Genomic DNA, 20,764 nt, shown 5'->3' on the forward strand with positions numbered 1-20,764 from the left:
TCTTTCCAGGAAGAAATAAGTAAACACACAAAACAAACAAAAAAGCAAAATCCTGACAGGAAACTGGTTTGTAGGACAGCTGTGATGTTTAGTCCAGCTGCAGGATGGTCAGATTCAACTTTTTTACACAAGTAAAAGTGAAAAAGTACATGCTCTGAAAAGTACTCAAAGTAAGAAGGCTAAAATATTATTCTAGTAACAAAATAATGTCAGTACACGGGGAATACCAACAAGTCTAATAAGTGGACTTAGCTTGTAGAACACGAGCAGAGAAAAAGAAGGAAATAAATAAATAAATAATGGCTATGTCCTGTTGTAGAGAACAACTTTGTCTCTAAACAGGGAAATGAGTCAGATGAGCACAATCATTTCTATTGAGATGTCTTTAGTGTGCAGGCTGTGATCAGCTGATGTGTGCTGCTCTGAGTGCATTTATACCACTGCATTCAGCAGCCTTTGTCCTGGCTGATTTCTATGCTCTACAGTAGAAAGTTCAATGACTGACTGAAGCATCACCAGCTTAACTTTAAACACTAGATGTAACTCTGACCATGAGCACCAGTCACATGCTGTTCAGTACTTTAACTTCACAGTACAGTAAACTAATAGTTAACCTGCACTAATCTGATGACTGTTTTTAAATAACACAAAGTTACCTTTGTTCAAGACACTGTCACATGTACAGACACAGCATCTGGTTTAAAAACACTTACATGTAAACTTTATATTTCCAGTTTATCAAACAGCATCCTTACCTTTGAATATAACTGCGCTTCCTCCTCTCCTGGTCTGTTGTGCTTATCTTTCTCCATCTCTGAGTGAAGTTCACATGCAGGATGTCTCAGGCTATGGTACACGGAGAAGTGAAGAGAAAGTAGTTCCTGCCCTTGCTTTGTACATGTCAGTAGTATATACATGACATCCAACAAGACAAGCCTTCATTGTGAGTTCGATTAAGTCTTCAACCAACCGATGTTCCTTTTTTGTTACTTGTTGCAGTATGTTAGCTGAACAACACGTCTCTAGTTATGAATTTTTACATTAGCACACAACATGTAAAGTGTTTTTATAAACACATATGAGGTCAACATGTGTCACGTGTGGACATACCTTTTGTTAGGAATCTTGCTGTTTTTCTTGATTTCTATCCTGATGCTTTGCTGGGGAATCTTGATCTGACTCAAAAATCTCCCTTCGGGTTGTTTCACCTGCAGACCCCGTTATACACAAACCAGGTGTAGCTGCAGAATCAGTCAAACCACACTGATGTGACCATCAAAACGCAGTTTGCTCTTTGAGACGATGCATTTATTAGCTTCATTTCAAAGTTCTTTGCTGATCTAAACATCCATTTAGCTGTCATGTCCCAGTATTACATACAGTGGAAGCATATATTACTATTTACCAGTATTCCCAGCACTAACATAAGGTCCAAGCCACAGCATGTGAAATTAGTGTTCTTCAGAATAAGTCACAGGCTTCACTGTGAGCGCAGCAGCAGGTAAGATGGCTAATGAGGAGAAAAGAAGATTGGGGAGGATTATCAGTGACCTGGAAACAGCCATGTGGTAACAGACTGAATGCCTCTCAGTATCAAACATGAAGGTGTTAAGACAAGTATAGCAAAAGTTTGTGAATCCTTTGAGATTTTCCATATTTTCACAGAAAAATAACATAAAAAATAATGAATTTATAAGTCAGAAGGAGAACCTAATCAATGAATGATATGTGCTAAAAAAGGAAGATTTCTGAAGAATTCAGTGAAAAGATTTCTTGTTGCTTTGCACACTGGAAAAGGTTACAAAGCCACCTCTGAAGAGTTCAGATACAAAGTCCACGTTCAAAATTGTCAAGAGCAACAGTTACTCTTCTAGGAGTGATCGACCACTAAAGGTCATTACAAGAGCAAAACATTTAATATTCACAAAAGAATCCATGTTAACCTTTAAACAGCGTCAGGTTCTCTCTCTGCCAAGCATGCTGGTAACACTCTGGCAGCTGGAGCGCCAGAAACAAATGCATAAAATAAGAGAAATTTACCATCAAGTTTTTCACAATTAAAATAAAGAAAATGTCCATATTTTTACAAGATAATAAAAAAGTCGTTTTATGTGAAAAATCTGGTACTTTTATTCCATAATTAATACCATCATTTACCAGCTATTTAAAAAAAAGTGCAATTACAGTAATTACAGTATACTGTTAATTACAGTTCTTACCAACTACACACTGATGGATGTGAATACTGAAAGACCTGAGCTTAATAAACACTGGCTTTACTTCATGTAATAACATGATAATACTGCCATAAAAACATTAGTACTGTTCACTTTGCTATATTTGTTGTTAAAAACATTTTAAAGTAATAAAAATCTTCTGCTGCTGTATGTCTTTATGTAAATTTTCACTTAAAACTACAAAAAAAGAACAAAGGATTGATGAGATTTTGTTTTACAATGAAAACTCACTTCCTGTGCCTGAACATTTAATTCTGCTAACAAACAGACCAAAACAGAAAACTACAACAATTTGTTTTGAAAAACAAATAACTGTGTTCAAATGGCTTTTATTGAGCTATAAAAAACAAGCAGAATTAAAATGAAAAACATCTGGCAACTAAACCAAGAATCACGCTGAACGTTTCGCTGGTGCTGCAGAAACTCTGTGCAGACGGCAGAGTTATGTTTCAGTTTAGGTGCAGCTGACGTTCGCTGTGAAAGACTGTGGTAGAGATACCAGGGGAAGCAGGACAGGACTGTAGAAAGGCAAGCACTGTGCCTCAGGACCGCTGTCTTTGTGCAATGAGGAACAGAACAAACGCTGCCAGTCCTTTAGTAGCGGGACGCGCTCACATTCCAGCACCAGCCAAATCGTCTGACGTTCCCCAAAGAATACTGGAACTGGCTGGTCTGCCATGGCATCCCATTCTCTTCACAAATGAGAGCACATAATTTCAGGGAAGAGGACGGTCAGCCACCTGCTCAGTTTTCTTCTTCCCTTTATCACCTTTTGCTAAGATATCTGGGAAAGGCATCTGTTGAGTTAAATTGAAAAGAAGGGCAAACAATTAGTAATCAGTGACACTTCACATTGGGCTGATACTAAGGATTTTCTTCACTGGGAAGCTACACACAAACTGAACACACAGTGTGAGGGAAGGTAAGATGATGATGACAGAGAAACAGACGATATATACAAAAGAGGGAATCAGGCAGAGAGGGGACGCAAAACTGAAGACACACACGAGATGAGGGTCTGTCACAATAAAACAGCAAGTATCACATACGCACACAGATAAAGACACGTGAGCTTGACATAGAGACAGAACACAAAGATATTGGACAGACACACAACACAACTGGGAAGAGCACAACAGGAAACTAACAACCAAGGTAGAGAACGAGAACCATAGTTACCAAACTCAGACGTGACGGGGTAGATACTTCAGAAAGAAAACTATAAAAACCACTGAACCACAATGCTGCCCAGTGCTTCAGACAGTTTCAGGTTTGAACAGGCTCCAGTGTTTGCTTTTCAACTGTCTCTGTTCATTGGAGCAAAAACCAGGGCTGGACTGGTAATCTGGCATACCTTTGAACAGTACCAGCAACAACTAGTTACAACTAGTAACAGCTTGTAACAGCTACAAGCAGCTAGTAACCAGACCTGCTGCTCGCATCAGCTGTGGAGAAGTAAGGAAGAGATGGAGGAAGGTGAAATTAAATGGTAAGAAAACAGATGAAGGGACGTAATCAGGAAGGGAGAGATTCAAGGATTAAAATGAACGGTTGCTTTGATCACGAGTCACTGCTAATAGCTCAAGTGTGACTTTTAATTATTGTCACATGTTGCAGGCAACTAAGAACTAACCCAACAACAACTGTACCTGATTAAAACCTTTTTCAATAATAATAATCATACAAAATGAAATATATACACATATACATTTTTGTCCCAGTCCAGCCCTGCAAAAACTGTCAATAACTGAAAACGTGCAGCAGTGCACATCCAGTACTAATCCAGTTAGGGGTAAACTGCTGAAAACAGCTCCCCAGATTGTCTCAGACTGAACAGGATATTCTACGGTTCCATTCATCCATTTGTTTAAGCAGCTAAAGTCATATTTTAAGCAAGAGTGGGCAAGTTTGTTGTTGGGGCAGTCACCAGCAGTCAACAAGGAGTTTGGCAGGTGGATTTTCTTATGTCTTTATCCTGTCTTCCTTCTCTCACCACAACCAATCACAGCAGATGGCCCCGCCCCTCCCTGAGCCTGGTTCTGCCGGAGGTTTCTTCCTGTTAAAATTGAGTTTTTCCTTCCCACTGTCGCCAAAGTGCTTGCTCATAGGGGTCATATGATTGTTGGTTTTTTCTCTGTAGGCTCTACCTTACAATATAAAGCACCTTGAGGCGACTGTTGTTGTGAACACCTCGAGCTTATTTTCTTAGCATCGGCTGTTGTTCAGTGCACTTAGGATATGATTATTACTAATGTCACAGTTTTCATTCCACTTTTATGTGTGATATTTTTTTTACAAAACAGTCAAACTCTTACAATAGATTCTCTCTTGAAATGTAAAGACTCTAATATTTAATCTTGACTCATTTTAATGAGGTGGGAGTCTTTTTTTCATCTCTCACATGATGTTCTTAACAGCAGTGCACCTTGTAAATAATCTACTTGCCGTTTTAAAAGTGAAGTTGTCTGCTGGGACAGCTCAGTGGGATCTACACTTACAACATTTGCATGTGTCAATTAGGAAATTGAGTCAGTTATGAATGGTAGTAATTCACAGTCAGAGCAGAAAGAATATGTTGGTGCACACACTTTAAACAGTGAAGTAACTGTTTAACTGCATGGGCATAGATGCAGGTTTGTCATTTACATTACTATCTAACCAAATGTGGGCAGAGATATAACCTGAAGCTCGTCTATCTGCTGAATCCACAGTGAACTTCATTTCAGCTGCACTTCACAGAGCGTTACAGCTATGTTGAAACTCAGTGGATTTTGGCTTATTGTTCAGCTGTCTTTGGCAGCAGGAATGAACTCTGGTAAGATCATTATATGTTTTTTTTTAATGTAAACATATCAGGATGTCTTTTTTTGAAATAGCACTTCTTTCATCGTAGAATTGTTAAAGACGGAATATATATCAGTAACATGATATCTTAAAGTCTACAGCACCATTGTTAGTGGTCTTTACAGTGATAATGTATTTCTGTACATATGTAAAACAAAGCTACTTAATTTTGATCTGCAATAATAAATAAAAATGCATCGGTGGAAAAAAAATGTCCGAAATAACTTTAATTCAGCCACCAAATGAATCCTCAGTAAGAGGATAGTTTGAGCACGTTGGGATGTGTCAAACTCGGGCCAGGCTAGCTTGTTCCTGTTTTTTGGTCCTTTGTTTATTTAGTGGGTGACTGATGTTAGGACTCAGTATGCAGATGATCCAAGCCCGTCTTCGGCATACTCTAAACTACCCTTTGCAGTGGGGATAGTGGGTGCTGACCAGTGAGTGTAGAAAACACTACAGTCAATTGGTGCTCACGTAGATCATACTCCAGAATGTTGTTGTGGCAGCCCCGGATCTGGTGGGGTGTGGGGAACTGGGGAGCTGGCCCTCTCCTTCCATGGGTAGTCCTTATTATACGTTTCTTAGGCTGGAGTGGGGAGGGAAATTTGTGCGGGTTTGTTGACTGTGCCTTGTGGCCTTGTGGCCATCTGCCCCCCACACTGTCATTATGGCTTATGACATATCACTGTGCACATAGGACCTTCCCTGATAGTACATTCAGACAGATTTATTGTTTGATTCTCTGTCATTGCAGACTGGAATGTTCAAAGGAATCAATCCACCTTCATTCCAGGACACTGGTAAGCCACCGCATGATGTAACAGACCGATACTTTTAACACTAGATTAAGCCTGGCAGGGAACAAGCACTGCATATCTGTAGGTTCAATGTTACATAGAAAAACAATGTCCCTTGACATTGACAGGGAATGCTCCTAATGAGACAACAGATCGTGTCCTGGGGCATCTCCTTCCAGATCTGGACCAGGGTATCACTGAGCTCCTGGACAGTCTGAACCTGGCAGTGATGGATGGACTTTCATATACAGTAATGTCCTGGAGGTGTTTTGTTGGATTTACGTCTGTGTAAGGGCAAGTCAGTCATATCAATTTCTTGATCCTTCAATGCTCTGATCAGAGGATGAAGGAATACTCGGGCACTGTTGTGCACCAGGAGGAACCAAGACCGTCTGCACTAGTGTAAAGTCTGATGATGGGTCCATGGATTTCATCCCAATACCTAATGGTAGTCATGGTGTCTGCTTCCCCAGACCATCACTGACCCACCACCAAACCAGTCGTGCTGAATGATAATATAAGCACCAAAACATTCTTCGTGGCTTCACCAGGTGAACCTGCTGTCTGTGCTGTGCTGTGGAAACCAGTGGTTTCCAGTTGTAGACCTACCAATTCTGGTATTTTATGGCATATGCCAGTGAGGCTCCACAGTGTGGAGCACAGGGCCCAGTGTTGATGTCAATTCTTCAGGCCACCCAGACCACACAATCCGTTTCTGATTGTTTGGTCAGAGACATTCACACCAGTGGCCTGGTGGAGGTAGTTTGGTTGGGCTCTGGCAGTGCTTATCCCGTTTCTCCTTTAACAAATGAGCAGATACCCGTTCTGTTGATGTTTAAGGACTTCTCTGGCCCTGTTTAGCTCTCCTAGAGGAACCGCCTCGGTCCTGGAACCTCCTCCATGATTATGAGACTATGCTGGAAGACACAGCAAATCTTCTGGCTATCTGTGCAACCTCTCTAGGGCCAAGGTATTGCCTCATTCAACCGTTAGGAAAATGACCCTAGTAATATGCAAAACTATTGAAAAATTGGTCAGAAATGGTCTAGCTGTTTTGGGGGTTGTGTTGCCTCACTAGTGCACCTGGTGATAGTTTCACTAACACCAAAGCAAATGAAAGTGATCAACAACCCCCCTCTCCCAATTAACTGGCCAGATCAATATTCCAGACGTTTAACTGAGTTGATGATATACTCTGATTAAAAAGAGTTCCTTTAATATTTGAGCGGTGTATTTGAGCTTAAAATCATGAAGATAAATTTGTATTTCTAAGACCTAGAGAAGGATTCAGAGTATCACTAACATGGCTGTAGACTGACGTAAGCAATACTTAAAAGAGGTAATGTTAATAATTCAAATGCTTTTTAGGCGGGGGCAAAGGGCGTAGGTCCTGGCAGACTATTCCCCGCCTATTGAGATGACTGGGAAACAAAATGTGACCTCTCTGGTGGTGAATGAGCCTGAGCTAGTGCGTGAGGTTGGAGACATCGGCTAGATGACTCAGATGTGACTCACACCGATGCACGCCTTGGGTTCTGGAGCCAGTCTGGAGAGGAGCTGGACTTTGTTCTAGTCCAGTGTTGCTCTCAGTGAGAAGCAGCACATTGGGGGTGGGTATTTTTGTAACCCCTTGGCTTTCTGCCTGTATGTTGGAGTTTTTGCTGGTGGACGAGAGGGTTTTTTTCTTGTGCTTTTGGGCCAGGAAATGGGTCCTGACTGTCGTTTGCCCTCATGCGCTGAACGATAGCTCAGGGTACCCAGCCTGTCGCTGGGAGGGGCTCTTGAGGGTGCTCCATTGGGTGACTCTATTGTCCTACTGGGAGACGTCACCGGTCACATGGTCACGTGGTCACATGTTAGTGTTTTGAAATTGCATAATCAGATCTGTGACTGTATGTTCTGAACACTCTTAGGAAGAGAGGAGCTGAGCTGTCAATATATCACCTGATCACCACCTGGTGGTTAGCTGGATCAGTTGGTGGGGGAGAATGCTGGACAGACTTCATGAATCTAAATATGAGGGTGCACTGGGAAGGCCTGGTAGAGGCCTCTGCCCATAAGATCTTCAACTCCCACCTCTGGCAGAACTTTGACATCATTTCGAGGAAGGCTGAGGACACTGAGTCCATATTGACCATGTTCTGCACCTACATTGCTGAGGCTGCTGTATGATGCTTTGGCTTCAAGGTGGCTTGTTTCTGTTGTGGTGGTAATCCCCTAACTGGACAGTCAACATCTGAGGTGATCAAGCTGAAGAAGGAATTTTATTAGCCTTGGTTAGTGTATGAGACTTTGGAGGCAGATGATGGACACTGGCAGCCCAACTGGAATGCAACTTGGGCAGTGGTTAAAGCAAAAAGTTGAATGCGGAAGGAGTTGAGTGAGAGCATGGAAAAAGACCAGAATCGCTTTGACGCAGTCCCAAAGTCTTTTTCCAAGGTTCAATTGTAAGGCAACTCAGGAGGGGAAAGAGGTCCTAACACAGTGTATAGTGTGTAGGGAGCACTGCTGACTTCAGTTGAGGACATACTTACACAGTAGAAGGAATTCTTTCTTGGACCTCCTTAATCCCACTGACATGCCTTCTGTAGAAGAAGCCAAGTTTGGGGAAGAAGGGGATGATTCACCCATTACTGGAGGCCATTAAGATAGGTAAACAAGGTGTGACAATGTGGTCGGTCTGCCATGCATCTTCTGCAGTGGTGCCAAAACCCAGGATCATGGCATAGCTTGACCACGACCGGGCGGGAGGGGAGGTGCGGGCCCAAATGGTGGCCGAGCTCGCAGTCACGCGGGGGGAGCAGGTGGTGGTGTTTTGCTGCACCCATTCCTGGCAGCTGAGCAAGCTCCACCACCTGCTCATTCACCAAAATAAAGGTGCTGAAATGAACGAACTGTGTCGTTGGGTCCGTCATGCGACATGCTCGTGGCCACTTGGAGGAAGCAAGCGGCGGTGTTTTGCTGCCAGTGGGAACAATTGCAGGACTGGACCAAGCATTGGATCCAGTTGATAGAGGATCTGGGGCAGCTCGGATGGGGTCCTGGCTGACACTTGACCGCATAGTTCGTCATAGGTCGACGTGGTTCGTGGTGTGGCTGCGGTGGAGGTTGTTGCATTGTTGTTGTGAATGTATGGCTGGCAGCTGAAAAGCTGCGGCCGAGTGTTCAAGAAACAACAACCAAAATAAAAGAAAGTGTGGAAAGATGTGACAATGTGGTCGGGTCACCATGCATCTTCTACAAGGGGTCTCACACTCCCCAGCCTCCCGAGCAAGGTCTATGTCAGCATACTGGAAAGGAACTCAGATCTCATCTCCGTTTTTTTTGGGGATAATGAGGCCATGGTTGTCAGCCGGAAAAGGGTGGAGTTCCCACTTCGGATCAGAGACATAGAGATAGAGTGCGAAATTTAGTCATTCAGAGAGACTGAGTAGAACCGCTACGCCTCTATATCGAAAGGACCCAGTTGAGGTGGTTCTGGCATCTGACTAGGATGCCCCCTGGAAACCCACTGGATGATGTGTACTGGGTATGTCCTACTGAGAGGAGGCACCAGGGTAGACCCAGGACACGCCAAAGAAATTATATTTCTTGGCTGGCCTGGGAACCCATCTGTGTTTTGTTGGATGAGTTGGAAGAGGTGGCTGACTGCTGGCCCTGCGATATGGCACCAGATCATGGACGGATGCATTTCCAATAACTCTAATAGTAAAAACAGTAATAATGCAGACAAATTGGAAAGCCCAAAATGGGACTTCAAATCAAAATTGGCATGTTGATTGTGATTTTCAGACATTTCACAATACCAACACAATGTCAGAGAATAACTAATTGCCAAAATCATGCAGTGTTTTCTTTAACTGGGTGTTGCCTACTTGTTTTTTCTTATGTGATAGATGAAATCATTCCAGTTTATTTAAATTAGTCAGAAAGTTATACATTCACATACAATAACAATTTGAGGCATAATTAATGTCTAACAAAACTCATGTAATCCTCAGGGAAAATGACACAAAATACAGCCATCAAACGATAGTAATCATGGAAGAGGAACCTGCAGTGATTGAGTCAGCCACTTACCTGTTCCAGAAGCATCCCAGTTCATCAAATCTGCTAATGTACCATAAGAGGGCACTGTACGTTCTGCAAGGAAGCAATTTGTTTTTGACTAGAAATCATGACATTGTACTGGTTGGCCATGGTAGTCAAAGCCCTACTGGAGCAGCCCAGTTAGCTGGTTATGACCCAAAGGAACTTGCCAGATTTGTTTTCATCTTAAAAACTAAAACAAACATTGGTCATCTTGGTACCATCAGGCTCATAAGCTGCAATATTGGAAATGACCAACACTTCATGTTGCAGTTCCTACAAAGTCTCCGGTCTTTTAGTGTGGAAACAAAGCTCAGCCTATACAACACACTCCTGTCAGTTAATTCTGATGGTGATATACTGACGACAACTAACGGTGTCTGGAGGTCCCATGAGCACTACAGCACAGTCAAAGCTGAACTAAACCAAAGAGGTGATCTGGTGATAAAAAAGGAACTTGGCTGTCCAGGACCAGTATTTCACAATTATAAAGGAAATATTTTGTATCTGCAGATACTGGACTGGCCAAGCCACCCGCAAATGTTTGTCCCAATGGAACTGCGCAAAAAGTATCACTTTATCGACTGCCTGGAGGGGCTGACTTGGAGCTTGTTTTTTGAGGAAAACGAAAGAAGGCGTGCTCCTGATTATACCACAGATGATTCAAGACACCTTAAAGCAATTTGGCTAGAAAAGCCAGCAGCAGGAGAAGACAACATTATCCTGAAGCATATCATAAGCATTCAACATCTGCTAGTGGAGATACGGTACAATGCCAGAGAAGAAATTCCATTGGACCTTTACTACGTTCTCAATGAATGCATTTACAAAGTAAACGGGAAAACTCTGAATGCAACTCTGGTGGGAAAATTCATGGATCCTGACAATCAAGTGGAAATTCAAAATTTTCTTCAGAGCTTTAAGGACCAGCAGGACGAGTCCTCCCTGGAGAAGCTGAGAGAGGGTCTCAAACCATCAAAATTCAATGACTTCTGTCGCCAAACCTTCCAGTTTCAGCAGTGTAATTACAACTGTGAGCGATGGGGCCATTATTTTATGGCAGCTGTGTTTTCAGCATCGGTGCGTAACTTCAGAACCTTCTCACTTTTCCTCATGACTGTCATTGGTTGTGAAGTAGGCCACTCACGAGGAAGTGACAGTCCCTTGTGCACAGCATTTGTGAGGGATGACCACCCCATGATAACCGATCAACCCTGGCCTGAACATTTGAAACGAGGATTCTATGGCTGTGCTGTTGACAACTTTGAAATGGCACCACAGAACATGCAGATTTGGTTAGATCAAGTTGTTGCAAAGGAAAATGCACTGTACATTAAATCAAAGCAGATTATGAGTGCTATTAACCATGATGAGCAAACAGAGCTAGATATCTTTGGGAGGGTTAAAGTCATGAATAAGTACGCATTTTCATCTTATCTTGAATTCTTCCGAGGTACGCCCGAGGGGAAAAAACTCAAAAGAGGATGTGCACCTTCTTTGCATGGGAATATGAATCCATAATGCTGATGTAACAGTTCATATTGTCCACTTCATTGTTTTCATTGTATAGTTACAATATTTTTCTGTGCTAAAAATACTGTACTCTGGATGAATTACAACATAAAACTAAAAAATGCTTCACAGTCATCTACCGCTTCACTTTTGTAGCTAGAAGAATAAAAGAAAAATCTTGATGCATTAAAATGAAAGATTTAAAACAGAACTCCAGAGGTTTTTGTGATGTCTTCTTATGTCAAAATATAAAATATCTGGAAAAGTCAACACTATTCTAAAATTAAACATTTAACTGCATCATATAAACCAGTTAAATTATGTTTCTTTAAAATCAACAAAGGAACGCTGTAACAACAGGTGATATTGGGAAACTCGTTACATGTTTATTTAAATGTTCATTAAATCACTTTTCTTTTGGCGTCAAAGGTCAGACTACAGAGAATTATAAAATATAAATACACAGAAATCAGAATCAGAGACAAAGCATTCTAGAATGAGGGAATATTACAAAGGCACAATTTGAGATTTCAAATATAATTCTATTATTAGAAATAATACAAAACAACGTGTTTTGTTACTGAGAAACAATTTACTCGCGAGTCAACTTTCTACAAGCCAGGAAATAAATTCTACACTTCAGAGGTCTGAAAGTGATGAATATTTCCAATGACTTGATGTTAAATCTCTCTTAAAGTTGACCACATAATTGGAACGTCACCTGGCGTGACTATTATTAGGCAAGGGAAGGCGGAGCTTGTTTTTTGTTCCCTTTTCTAAAATAGTAAATCATGTTTTACCTTTTTTTTTGTATTTCATTGACCTAACCATTTAAAATGTTGACCTCTGACCTATTAAGAAATACATATCAAGTTGAAAATACCACACCAGCAGACCATTAATATAGTGATATGGACCAGTTTTAAAGCACCCAACACTTTTGCAAATCAAAAACATGACAAACTGGAGCGACATGAACGGGACAGAAGTTATTCACTCTGGTTTTGACGATAGCTAACAGCTTTCTTTTTCAAACAACCAACTTAGTTCCATGTATGTTTTTATTCAAAGCAGAGGTGTTTGTAAGATTTATAGTTTTAAAATTTGTAGAACACTTTTTGGACCAAACACCCAAAGAACTAAATATGATGAGCATCTTGAAGCAAAGAGAGAAGAACATTCAGACACCAGTGACACTGTGGAGTCTAATCACATAAGGTTTAGGCTATTGTAACATGTGCAGCATGATAAATGGAAAAAAAAATAATAATACAAAGGAGGACAAATTGAGTATTTTATTCAAAATCAGTTTACATTTTACTTTGAACTTAAACAAAGTAATCTGAATTCAAAGGTAAACTAGTTAAAACTGTAATGTTTAGTCATCAATGCTTAGAATGGATTTTGAACCCTTGTATTATGTTTGACAATTCTTTATGAGCGTGATGTGTATGTGTTACTCTGCTGAGTTAAATTTCCAAATACGTGTTGGGCTGAGAAGCTGCTCTTTACAGGAGAATACAGCTGCATGACGAGCCCTTCTGACCGCTAAGGTGGCCAAACTGCGAGGTGGCTAGTGACTGGATTAAATTCCAGAAGTGCTTGAAAGAGATCCCCTCGCCATCACCTACACCCATCTTCCGCAGGATATCACCAAATCCCTGGTCGGTGCCGACGCCCTGTCAGAACACGACAAAACAACTCACGTTAAAGTGAAAATGTTAACACCTAAACCAGACTTACAAGAAAATATCATTCCAGTTAATTACAAACCGTTAGGTTACTGATCACAGTTCGGAATATCACCTAAGACAAATCTGATCAGACAAAAACAAACGCAAACAGGGAGCACTGAAATGACAGAATTTTACCCAGAATAAAACTAGTACAACTGAAGACACTCTGACAAGACTTGCTCAAGATACTGAGCACCAAAATGGTCCCAACGCATCCACCGGTGTATTTGTGCACTCAAGAGTGCATGCATTGTAAGAATGTGGCTATGTGAATGTGCCTTATAGTGTGAAGAGCTCTGAGTGGTAGATACGCCAGTTCATTTACCATGGGTTAATGTTTTTAATGTATTTAACTTTGTAAAGCTGGTGCTTTGAGGACATCCGACAGATGGTTGTGGATCGGCTGGGCCTCATGCCTGAAGACCACCATTGATGCTTCCTGAGGATCTGCCTTTTGTCGATGCCAGACGGCACTTGAACCCGGTACCGTTAATGGAGGTCCCATTTGAGCCATCTGACCATTTCACAGGAGTGCACTGGGATATTGTTTTGAGTTCTTGTGGATTATAAAACACGATAGTGCCACAGTAAAATGACTTGCTAAGTGACGAGGGCCCTTTAGAGTCACCCAGTGAGTGGGGGATTTTGATTTTGAAGTGATGCGGTCGGACCAGGAAGGAGCCACACAGGTATATCACCTCAAAGCATGGAGAGTGGCTGAAACCACTTCTCTGGTGATTCCCGCCTCCCTCCAGTGTGACGACCAACTCACACAGACCCAGACAATGAATGTTGCTGCACTGCAGCAGTAGTTTTCAGATGTGTTCTCCCTTGTCCGGTCACACCACGCTCATGGAGCACCACTTTGACGTGCCCTGATGTGATGGTGCATCACGGCTCTACAGGCTACCAGAACACAAAAGGCAAATAGTTCAGGCAGAACTGGCTGTGATGCTGAAGATGAGGGTGAAAGTCCCACAGTGCCTGGTGTAGCCCCATGATTCTTGCAGTGATGAAAGATGGGTCTATACGGCTCTGTTTGGACTACCGCAAGGTGAATGAGGTGTCACAGTTTGATGTTTCGAATGCTCCGGAGTGCTGACCCAGCAGGAAGGAGCTGAAACCCTACACTACTGTTGCTCGTACATAAAAACACTGTAAATAAACCCTAATCACAATGGAACGCTGCGTGAATCGGGTTGCATCTTCACATGTTTTTAGACAGACTCACTCTGTATGTTTAATTAAATGGATTCATCTTTTACTATATGCAATATTTGCCCACTTTATTAGGTACACATTGGTCACACAGGGTTGGATCCACCTTGTCCTCTCAGAGCTGCCGTAGTACTTTGTCTTGAGATGCGGTGACTGTGGAGTCCATTCAGTAGATGGATATAAAGGGGTTTACATGGTCAGCGATAATCTTCAAATAGGCGGTGGTATATAAACTATGGTCAACTGATGCTAAGGGACCACAAAGGGCCCTAAACCATTACATGCATTGAAAGCAGGATGGAGCAGCAGAACTCAAGACTCAAAAGGTCAGACAACATCTTCAAATGTTGTCCAATTTGTTGGGGTGGCTGCAGCTCAGGAGGCAGAGCAGATCATCTGCTGATCGGAAGCTTGGTGGTTTGATCTGCATGCCAAAGTATTCTTGGGCAAGATGTGCGTGACTGTTAAATAGAAAAGGACTTGGGCCTAGAAAAAGTGCTTGTGTGAATGAGGTAAGTTGTGCTTTGAGTAGGAAAGTGCTATATAAGAATCAGTCTATTTACCAATTTTGATGAGGCTGTGCAAATTGTGGCCTCATTTCCTGTTCTTAGCTGACAGGACTGGCATCTGGTGTGGTTTCGCATTTATAGATGCTCCACTGCATTCTTTTTTTAATCAAAGTTCCTGTTACCTTCTTATCAGATCGAAGCAATCTGGCCTGTAATTTAAGTCCTTTCTTCCTCATTCTAATACTTGGTTTGAACTTCAGCAGACACTCTTGACAACAGCCTAAATGCATTGTTACCACCACGTGTGATGGCTGGTTAGATTGCCTTAATGAGCAGATGAAAAGGTGTACCTAACAAAGTGGCTGGGGAGAATATATAGTGCTTTTCAAGTCTTACTGACACTCAGAGCTCTTTAGTTTAGTATTAATGATTAAATACTAGAAGTGTGCATGTTGGCATTTTGTCTGATAGCACAGCTGAACCGTAAGTTTGTACAAAATAACAAAACAAAACTGCCAAAAACTCTCACAGACTTATACAGAATTGTTACCATGAATAGAAATGATTTATATTATTGAGGAGATTAATGAAAAACATTGAAAAACATGTTTCAGTCACAGTAAATTACAGCAATCTTCAAATGAATCTGTAGAGAGTTGATGATGCAGGAGAGACTGGTGTGCAGTTTTAATCTTAATGCCTGTCCGTTAACCTGACCATGTCAGAATTTACTTGTAAATCTAATCTAAGGTCTAACCAAGTAAGACTGCCTTAGAAACTTTTACAGATCAGCAGTTATGTTTGTATTCAGAGGTTAGGCTGAGACGCTGTTAGATTAATGGAAAGGAGTGCATGTCTTCAGAGGATTAACATTTTTTAGTGTGTGTTTGCCTGTGTGTGGATTAGGCTTGTATAACTCTGTTGTAAGCATGTTCCCCTTAGTCTTTGTGCAAGCTGAATATGGTTAGGTGTGCTGCCACACCCATTTGCTACAGATAACTGCGATCCCGGTCAGAGAGAAGCACAAGGAGGCTTACGGTGGACTTACCTTCATCAGATTGGGCATCTGGGAGGACAAAAGATTTTTGAATTCATCACTTTTCAGCGTCGGAGACTTGTCTGCTGAAGCGGAGTGGAACTGGCTGACCAGTGTATCAATGGCACTCTCCAGGTCAGAATACTGGGAAAAATTAAAGGCGAAAAGAAAAAAACAACAAAAGAGAAAGCCAGGTAATTTTAAAAGAAACCTGTTTTTCTTAAAAAGTTTATTATGTCATTTACCCTAAAACAGAACAAACAAAAAACACTTTCAGATCTTGCTTTATGCACCACATTTAAGTCCAATTTTACCTGTACATTAATTTAGCACTCTGTACCCTTCAACCGTTTTATCTCCCTCAGTCATGGCCAATTTAGAGTCACCAGTGAACCTAACTGGGAAGGACGCTGGAGGACCCAGAGGAAAGTTCCCACTCAGGGTTCAGACCAGGTGCCTTCTCGCTGTGAGGAAACCGCATTACCCACCGGCGCTGTCCAACATGCATTTTAGATCTTGTTGCGGCTGCATTTTGAGCAAACACCAACCTAGAAACGCGACACATCATTGCCCTATGAAGTCATTACAATGAGCCTGTTGAGAAACTCATCCAATTATTATTCGTTGGCCATCAGAACCAGTGCTCCTGCTGTTTCTCAATGCATGTGTGGCAGCAGCTTTGTCAGAACCACACCCTTTCTGACTAACGTACCACAAGCTGCAGCAAGCCTTCTTCACCGTTGTGAAAAAGTATTTCAAAGAAAGTAGCAATGGTCAGGAGATCTATTTATTTCACTGAATTTGTTGTTTTTATATTTCTTTGAAGTCTATTAGTGATTTATCTTAAATAGTTAACGTGGGTGCTCATTAACATATCGAATCCAGCTTGTTGTAAAGCTTGATGTAAACTCCACACAGTGGAGATTCAAAAATGAGGTGCGACAAAGTCTGGGTCAGTTTGTGGCTCTGTAATGGCCGTGTGTTCCTTGATCATGGGTTACAGAGCACTGGCTTTCCTTCAGGAAATTCCTTGCCTTGACTGTTTTGTCTCATTTACTAAACGGTTCAAGATGTAACCATGGAATAATGCGAGATACTCGCTGTTCCTGTGAGCAACAGGGATATGAGAAGGAGCATAGAGAAACAGGAAAATGAGGAAACGCTGCAGAGTCGTGGAGCACACGGACACACAGAGGTGGATCGCTGTCTGAGCTCGTGCAGATAAAACTGCTGTTTCAATAAGTCGAGAGCTACAAACGTGTGTGCAGACTGGTGCCAAATGAAAGGAGTGAGTAAGCCCTTCAGCCATCATGTGGAACAGAATTCTTCCTGGCAGCATTCACCATTTGGTGTCTGAGAGTGGCGAAGAGTCAAAACTCTTCAGCAAATATGAAACTGGTTTGATTTCTGTCACGTGCTGTGGCTGTACAGGCATTAAGCCCTTCCACTATACCCGAGGCTCACTGACACCCTGCAAGAGACAACACCCATCACGATAAATAACATTTCATCAGAGGATAAAGGTGATTACTCAACTTTGCACTCATTCACAGACACTCGTGTAAGTGGACCCGAACCGCGCTACAAAATGCGACCCACAGTATAACAGACACACGCTTTTACGGGTCAAGGTACTTTACCCGCAAGTTAACTGTTTGTTACAAATTAGCACAAAACTGTGATGAATTACACGCGTGTACTGTTACCACTTTGAATTCGTCGTGGAGGAGCGGCAGGACCCTGCGCTTAGCACTTCTTTTCGGGGAGGGGCCGCATACCTCTGGAAGTTTCTCCCCGAAAAAAAAGTTCGAGAATAATCCATTGCTGATGTTTCAGTCACTTCTGAATGATAAGTATTTACACCTGCGTATCCAAACACAGTCCCCCCGCTGATAATCTGACGCCTTGTGTGACACGTCGCTTCTCCGTGAAGCGCACAGAGGCCATTTTTAAAAAAAAATTCCACATATTGATTTCGCACCAAACCACCTTTTCCCGGTTAAAGAGCCGACGGTGTAAACGTCTGCTGCCAAGAGGTCCAATTTTACATGTCGGCACTAAAAGAAGTTGTCTTTACCTACCTGAGGCATGTTGACTGCGGTAACTCGTCTTCCTGTGTTTCTCGCTGCTGGAGAGGTTCAGTGAAGCCCTGCATCTGTCACCAGCTGGCAGCATTCCGAGATCCTCCCTCCGCCACAAAGAAGAGCCAGGAAGGAGCTGTGCTCTTAGATAACGCCGACGCAATGCCATGAATTTACCACAGTTATACAAGACAGTCACACATGTACATCTCAGGCTGTGTTTTTCGTGAGTGTGTCATTACACAGCACAAAGGATGTGCCACACTTCGGACAGCAGTCAACAGCTTGTTCCACATCTGGAAACTTTTAGCAAAGCTGGAAACTGCTGTTCTCTGCAACAACTGCTTTACTCGGACTGTACACGGTACAGCTTATAGGAAAAGTCCCTAAAAGGATGTTCTCTGATTAAAAAGAAACAAAACTAAAAGAGTAAGGACAGAGACAGCAGGTATGAGCACATTCCTGTTATCCGGTTTGTGTGGTGGCGCAGAGGGGGTGGGGGATATTGGAATTTAAAAAACATTTTTTAAAGAACTGCATCCAAGCTGGGAAAGATAAGAGCAGGCTGCATTTGCCCCTCACCAATAAAGACCCGCTCCCCCTCCTTCTCATGTATGCGCCGGTGTTCGTACGGTTAAGGGTTAATGCCACACCCAATCCCAGAAGCTGCAACGCAGTTTCAGCAGGATGCCGTCAATCATTCTCAGGATTGTAGCTCCTCCCACAGGTTCTACAGTAACAGCCACACGGCCTCCGCTCTTCAGAGCACTTTAAACTTTAATTCTTTGAAATACAAACATTCAGTGAAATTTACCAGCAAAAACGGGCACCAAGCTTTAGCTCTCGGGGCCTTGACAACTGTGCTAAGCTTCAGATGGGTTTTTATTAGTTACCCGGGCAAAAGACTTGTTTCTGAGTTAGTCTTTGATTAAGTATATTAGCATATTACTGGAGAACCGGCTACATCTCTGAAAGCCAGAGACAACCATCCATGTGTTCATTAACTTTCCCCCCACATCGTGACTGTGTGCAGGTGTAAAACCTTGGGCCATATTCAGTTTGGTGTCCTTACCACAGTGTGTAGGAATACATTTCCCAGCATGCCCCTCCACTATCAAAACCTTTCAGTAATGGTCCCTGTTTTAGGCAATGGAGTGAAAAAAATGAGTAAATATTTGTAGATCTAAAATTCAATTCACAGGTAAAATGCACACTGTTTAAATAGGTTTACACGATCTCTATGATGTAAACATGAGCAGCTCTTGTTTTTTGTACGTTACCTCAATGTTGGGAATATTAGCATCCAGAATAATGTAGAGAAAGGATACTTTGAGTGGTCTCCTCCTACTTTCAGGACCCCGGGGGATATGTTACCTGATGTTGGCAGCTGGCAGGCTCCCTTGCACTGAAACATGTATATCTCTCACCCTGTGCAGTACTGGAGTACTTTGTGAAGCTTTTTCCAAAGTTCATGTTATTAGTTATATTATTATTATTCCACAGCCGTCCACGCTGTGCTGAGTCACCTAGAGCAGCAGCAGAGCTACGTCCGAATGCTCTTCGTGGACTTCAGCTCCGCCTTTAATACAATCACCCCGGACATCCTCATCACCAAACTGGTCACTCTTGGCCTCCCTCCTCTCACATGTGCCTGGATAAAGGATTTCCTCACAAACCGGCCCCAGACTGTAAGACTCGGCCCTCATCTCTCCTCCACTCGCACACTGAGCACCGGCTCCCCACAGGGCTGTGTGCTGAGCCCCCTCCTGTATTCTCTCTACACCCACGACTGCAGCTCAACCCACAACAACACTCACCATCAAGTTTGCTGATGACACCACAGTAGTTGGACTCATCTCAAAGGGAGATGAGGCAGAGTACAGAGAGGAAGTCCTGAAGCTGGCAGCCTGGTGTTCAGAAAACAACCTGGCACTGAACACTAAGAAAACCAAAGAGCTCATTGTCGACTTCAGGAGGCACTGACTTGGCCCCCCTTTACATCAACAGGGAGTGTGTGGAGAGGGTCCACAGCTTCCGGTTCCTTGGTGTCCTCATCTCTGCTGACATCTCCTGGACAGACAACATCTCAGTGGTTGTCAAGAAGGCCCAACAGCGGCTGCACTTCCTGAGGGTCCTCAGGAAGTAGAAGCTGAACTCCAACCTGCTGCTGACCTTCTACTGCTCGTCCATTGAGAGCCTGCTGACATACTGCATCACGGTATGGTACAGCAGCTGCACTAAGGCGGATAGAGCGAGGCTTCAGAGTGTGGTCAAGACAGCACAAAAGATCATCGGCTGCCCTCCCCCCTCCCTGATGGACATTTATTCCTCCTGCTGCCTCAGCAGAGCAGCAAACATCATCAAGGACAGCTCAGAAAACCCACAGACTCAAAAACAGTTTCTTCCCTAAAGCCATAACCACCCTGAACTCACACATGCACCGATAACACAGAAGGAAAAACTCCCTTGTAAGAGGAAGAAACCTCGGGCAGAACCAGGCTGTGGTGTGACTCATCGGGCACAAAGGGAGAGAGAAGAGATAGAGGGACATGAGACCAAACGCACAGTGGAAGAGAGCCAGCATTTAATACAGGTGTAATGTCAGGCGGGGCAGCCCTGAAGGAAGGAGATTCCCTTCTCTACCATACACTGGATGCTTGTATTCTTAAAAGAGCTCCGCTGTATGTTTAAGTCTTTTAAAGAAA

At 42.7% G+C, this 20,764-nt stretch overlaps 2 protein-coding genes across 2 annotated transcripts; one reads left to right on the forward strand and one right to left on the reverse strand.

Annotated features, from left to right (window-relative positions):
• Positions 1-4,988: 4,988 nt before the first annotated feature.
• LOC146614070 (uncharacterized) lies at positions 4,989-11,488 on the forward strand. The gene is made up of 3 exons (XM_085378618.1): positions 4,989-5,052; positions 6,740-6,848; positions 9,880-11,488. Exons 1-3 carry the CDS (start codon positions 4,989-4,991, stop codon positions 11,486-11,488), a joined length of 1,782 nt encoding a protein of 593 aa, XP_085234744.1.
• Positions 11,489-11,862: 374 nt separating this feature from the next.
• s100v2 (S100 calcium binding protein V2) lies at positions 11,863-18,161 on the reverse strand. The gene is made up of 3 exons (XM_085377818.1): positions 18,060-18,161; positions 15,991-16,122; positions 11,863-13,158 (listed from the first exon to the last, which is right to left on the reverse strand). Exons 1-3 carry the CDS (start codon positions 18,066-18,068, stop codon positions 12,988-12,990), a joined length of 312 nt encoding a protein of 103 aa, XP_085233944.1. The 5' UTR covers positions 18,069-18,161; the 3' UTR covers positions 11,863-12,987.
• Positions 18,162-20,764: the final 2,603 nt, after the last annotated feature.

Source organism: Diplotaxodon limnothrissa, linkage group LG18, assembly GCF_057381915.1.
Source record: "Diplotaxodon limnothrissa isolate DT_005_m linkage group LG18, D_limnothrissa_male_GT1.1, whole genome shotgun sequence".
Taxonomy (NCBI): domain Eukaryota; kingdom Metazoa; phylum Chordata; class Actinopteri; order Cichliformes; family Cichlidae; genus Diplotaxodon; species Diplotaxodon limnothrissa.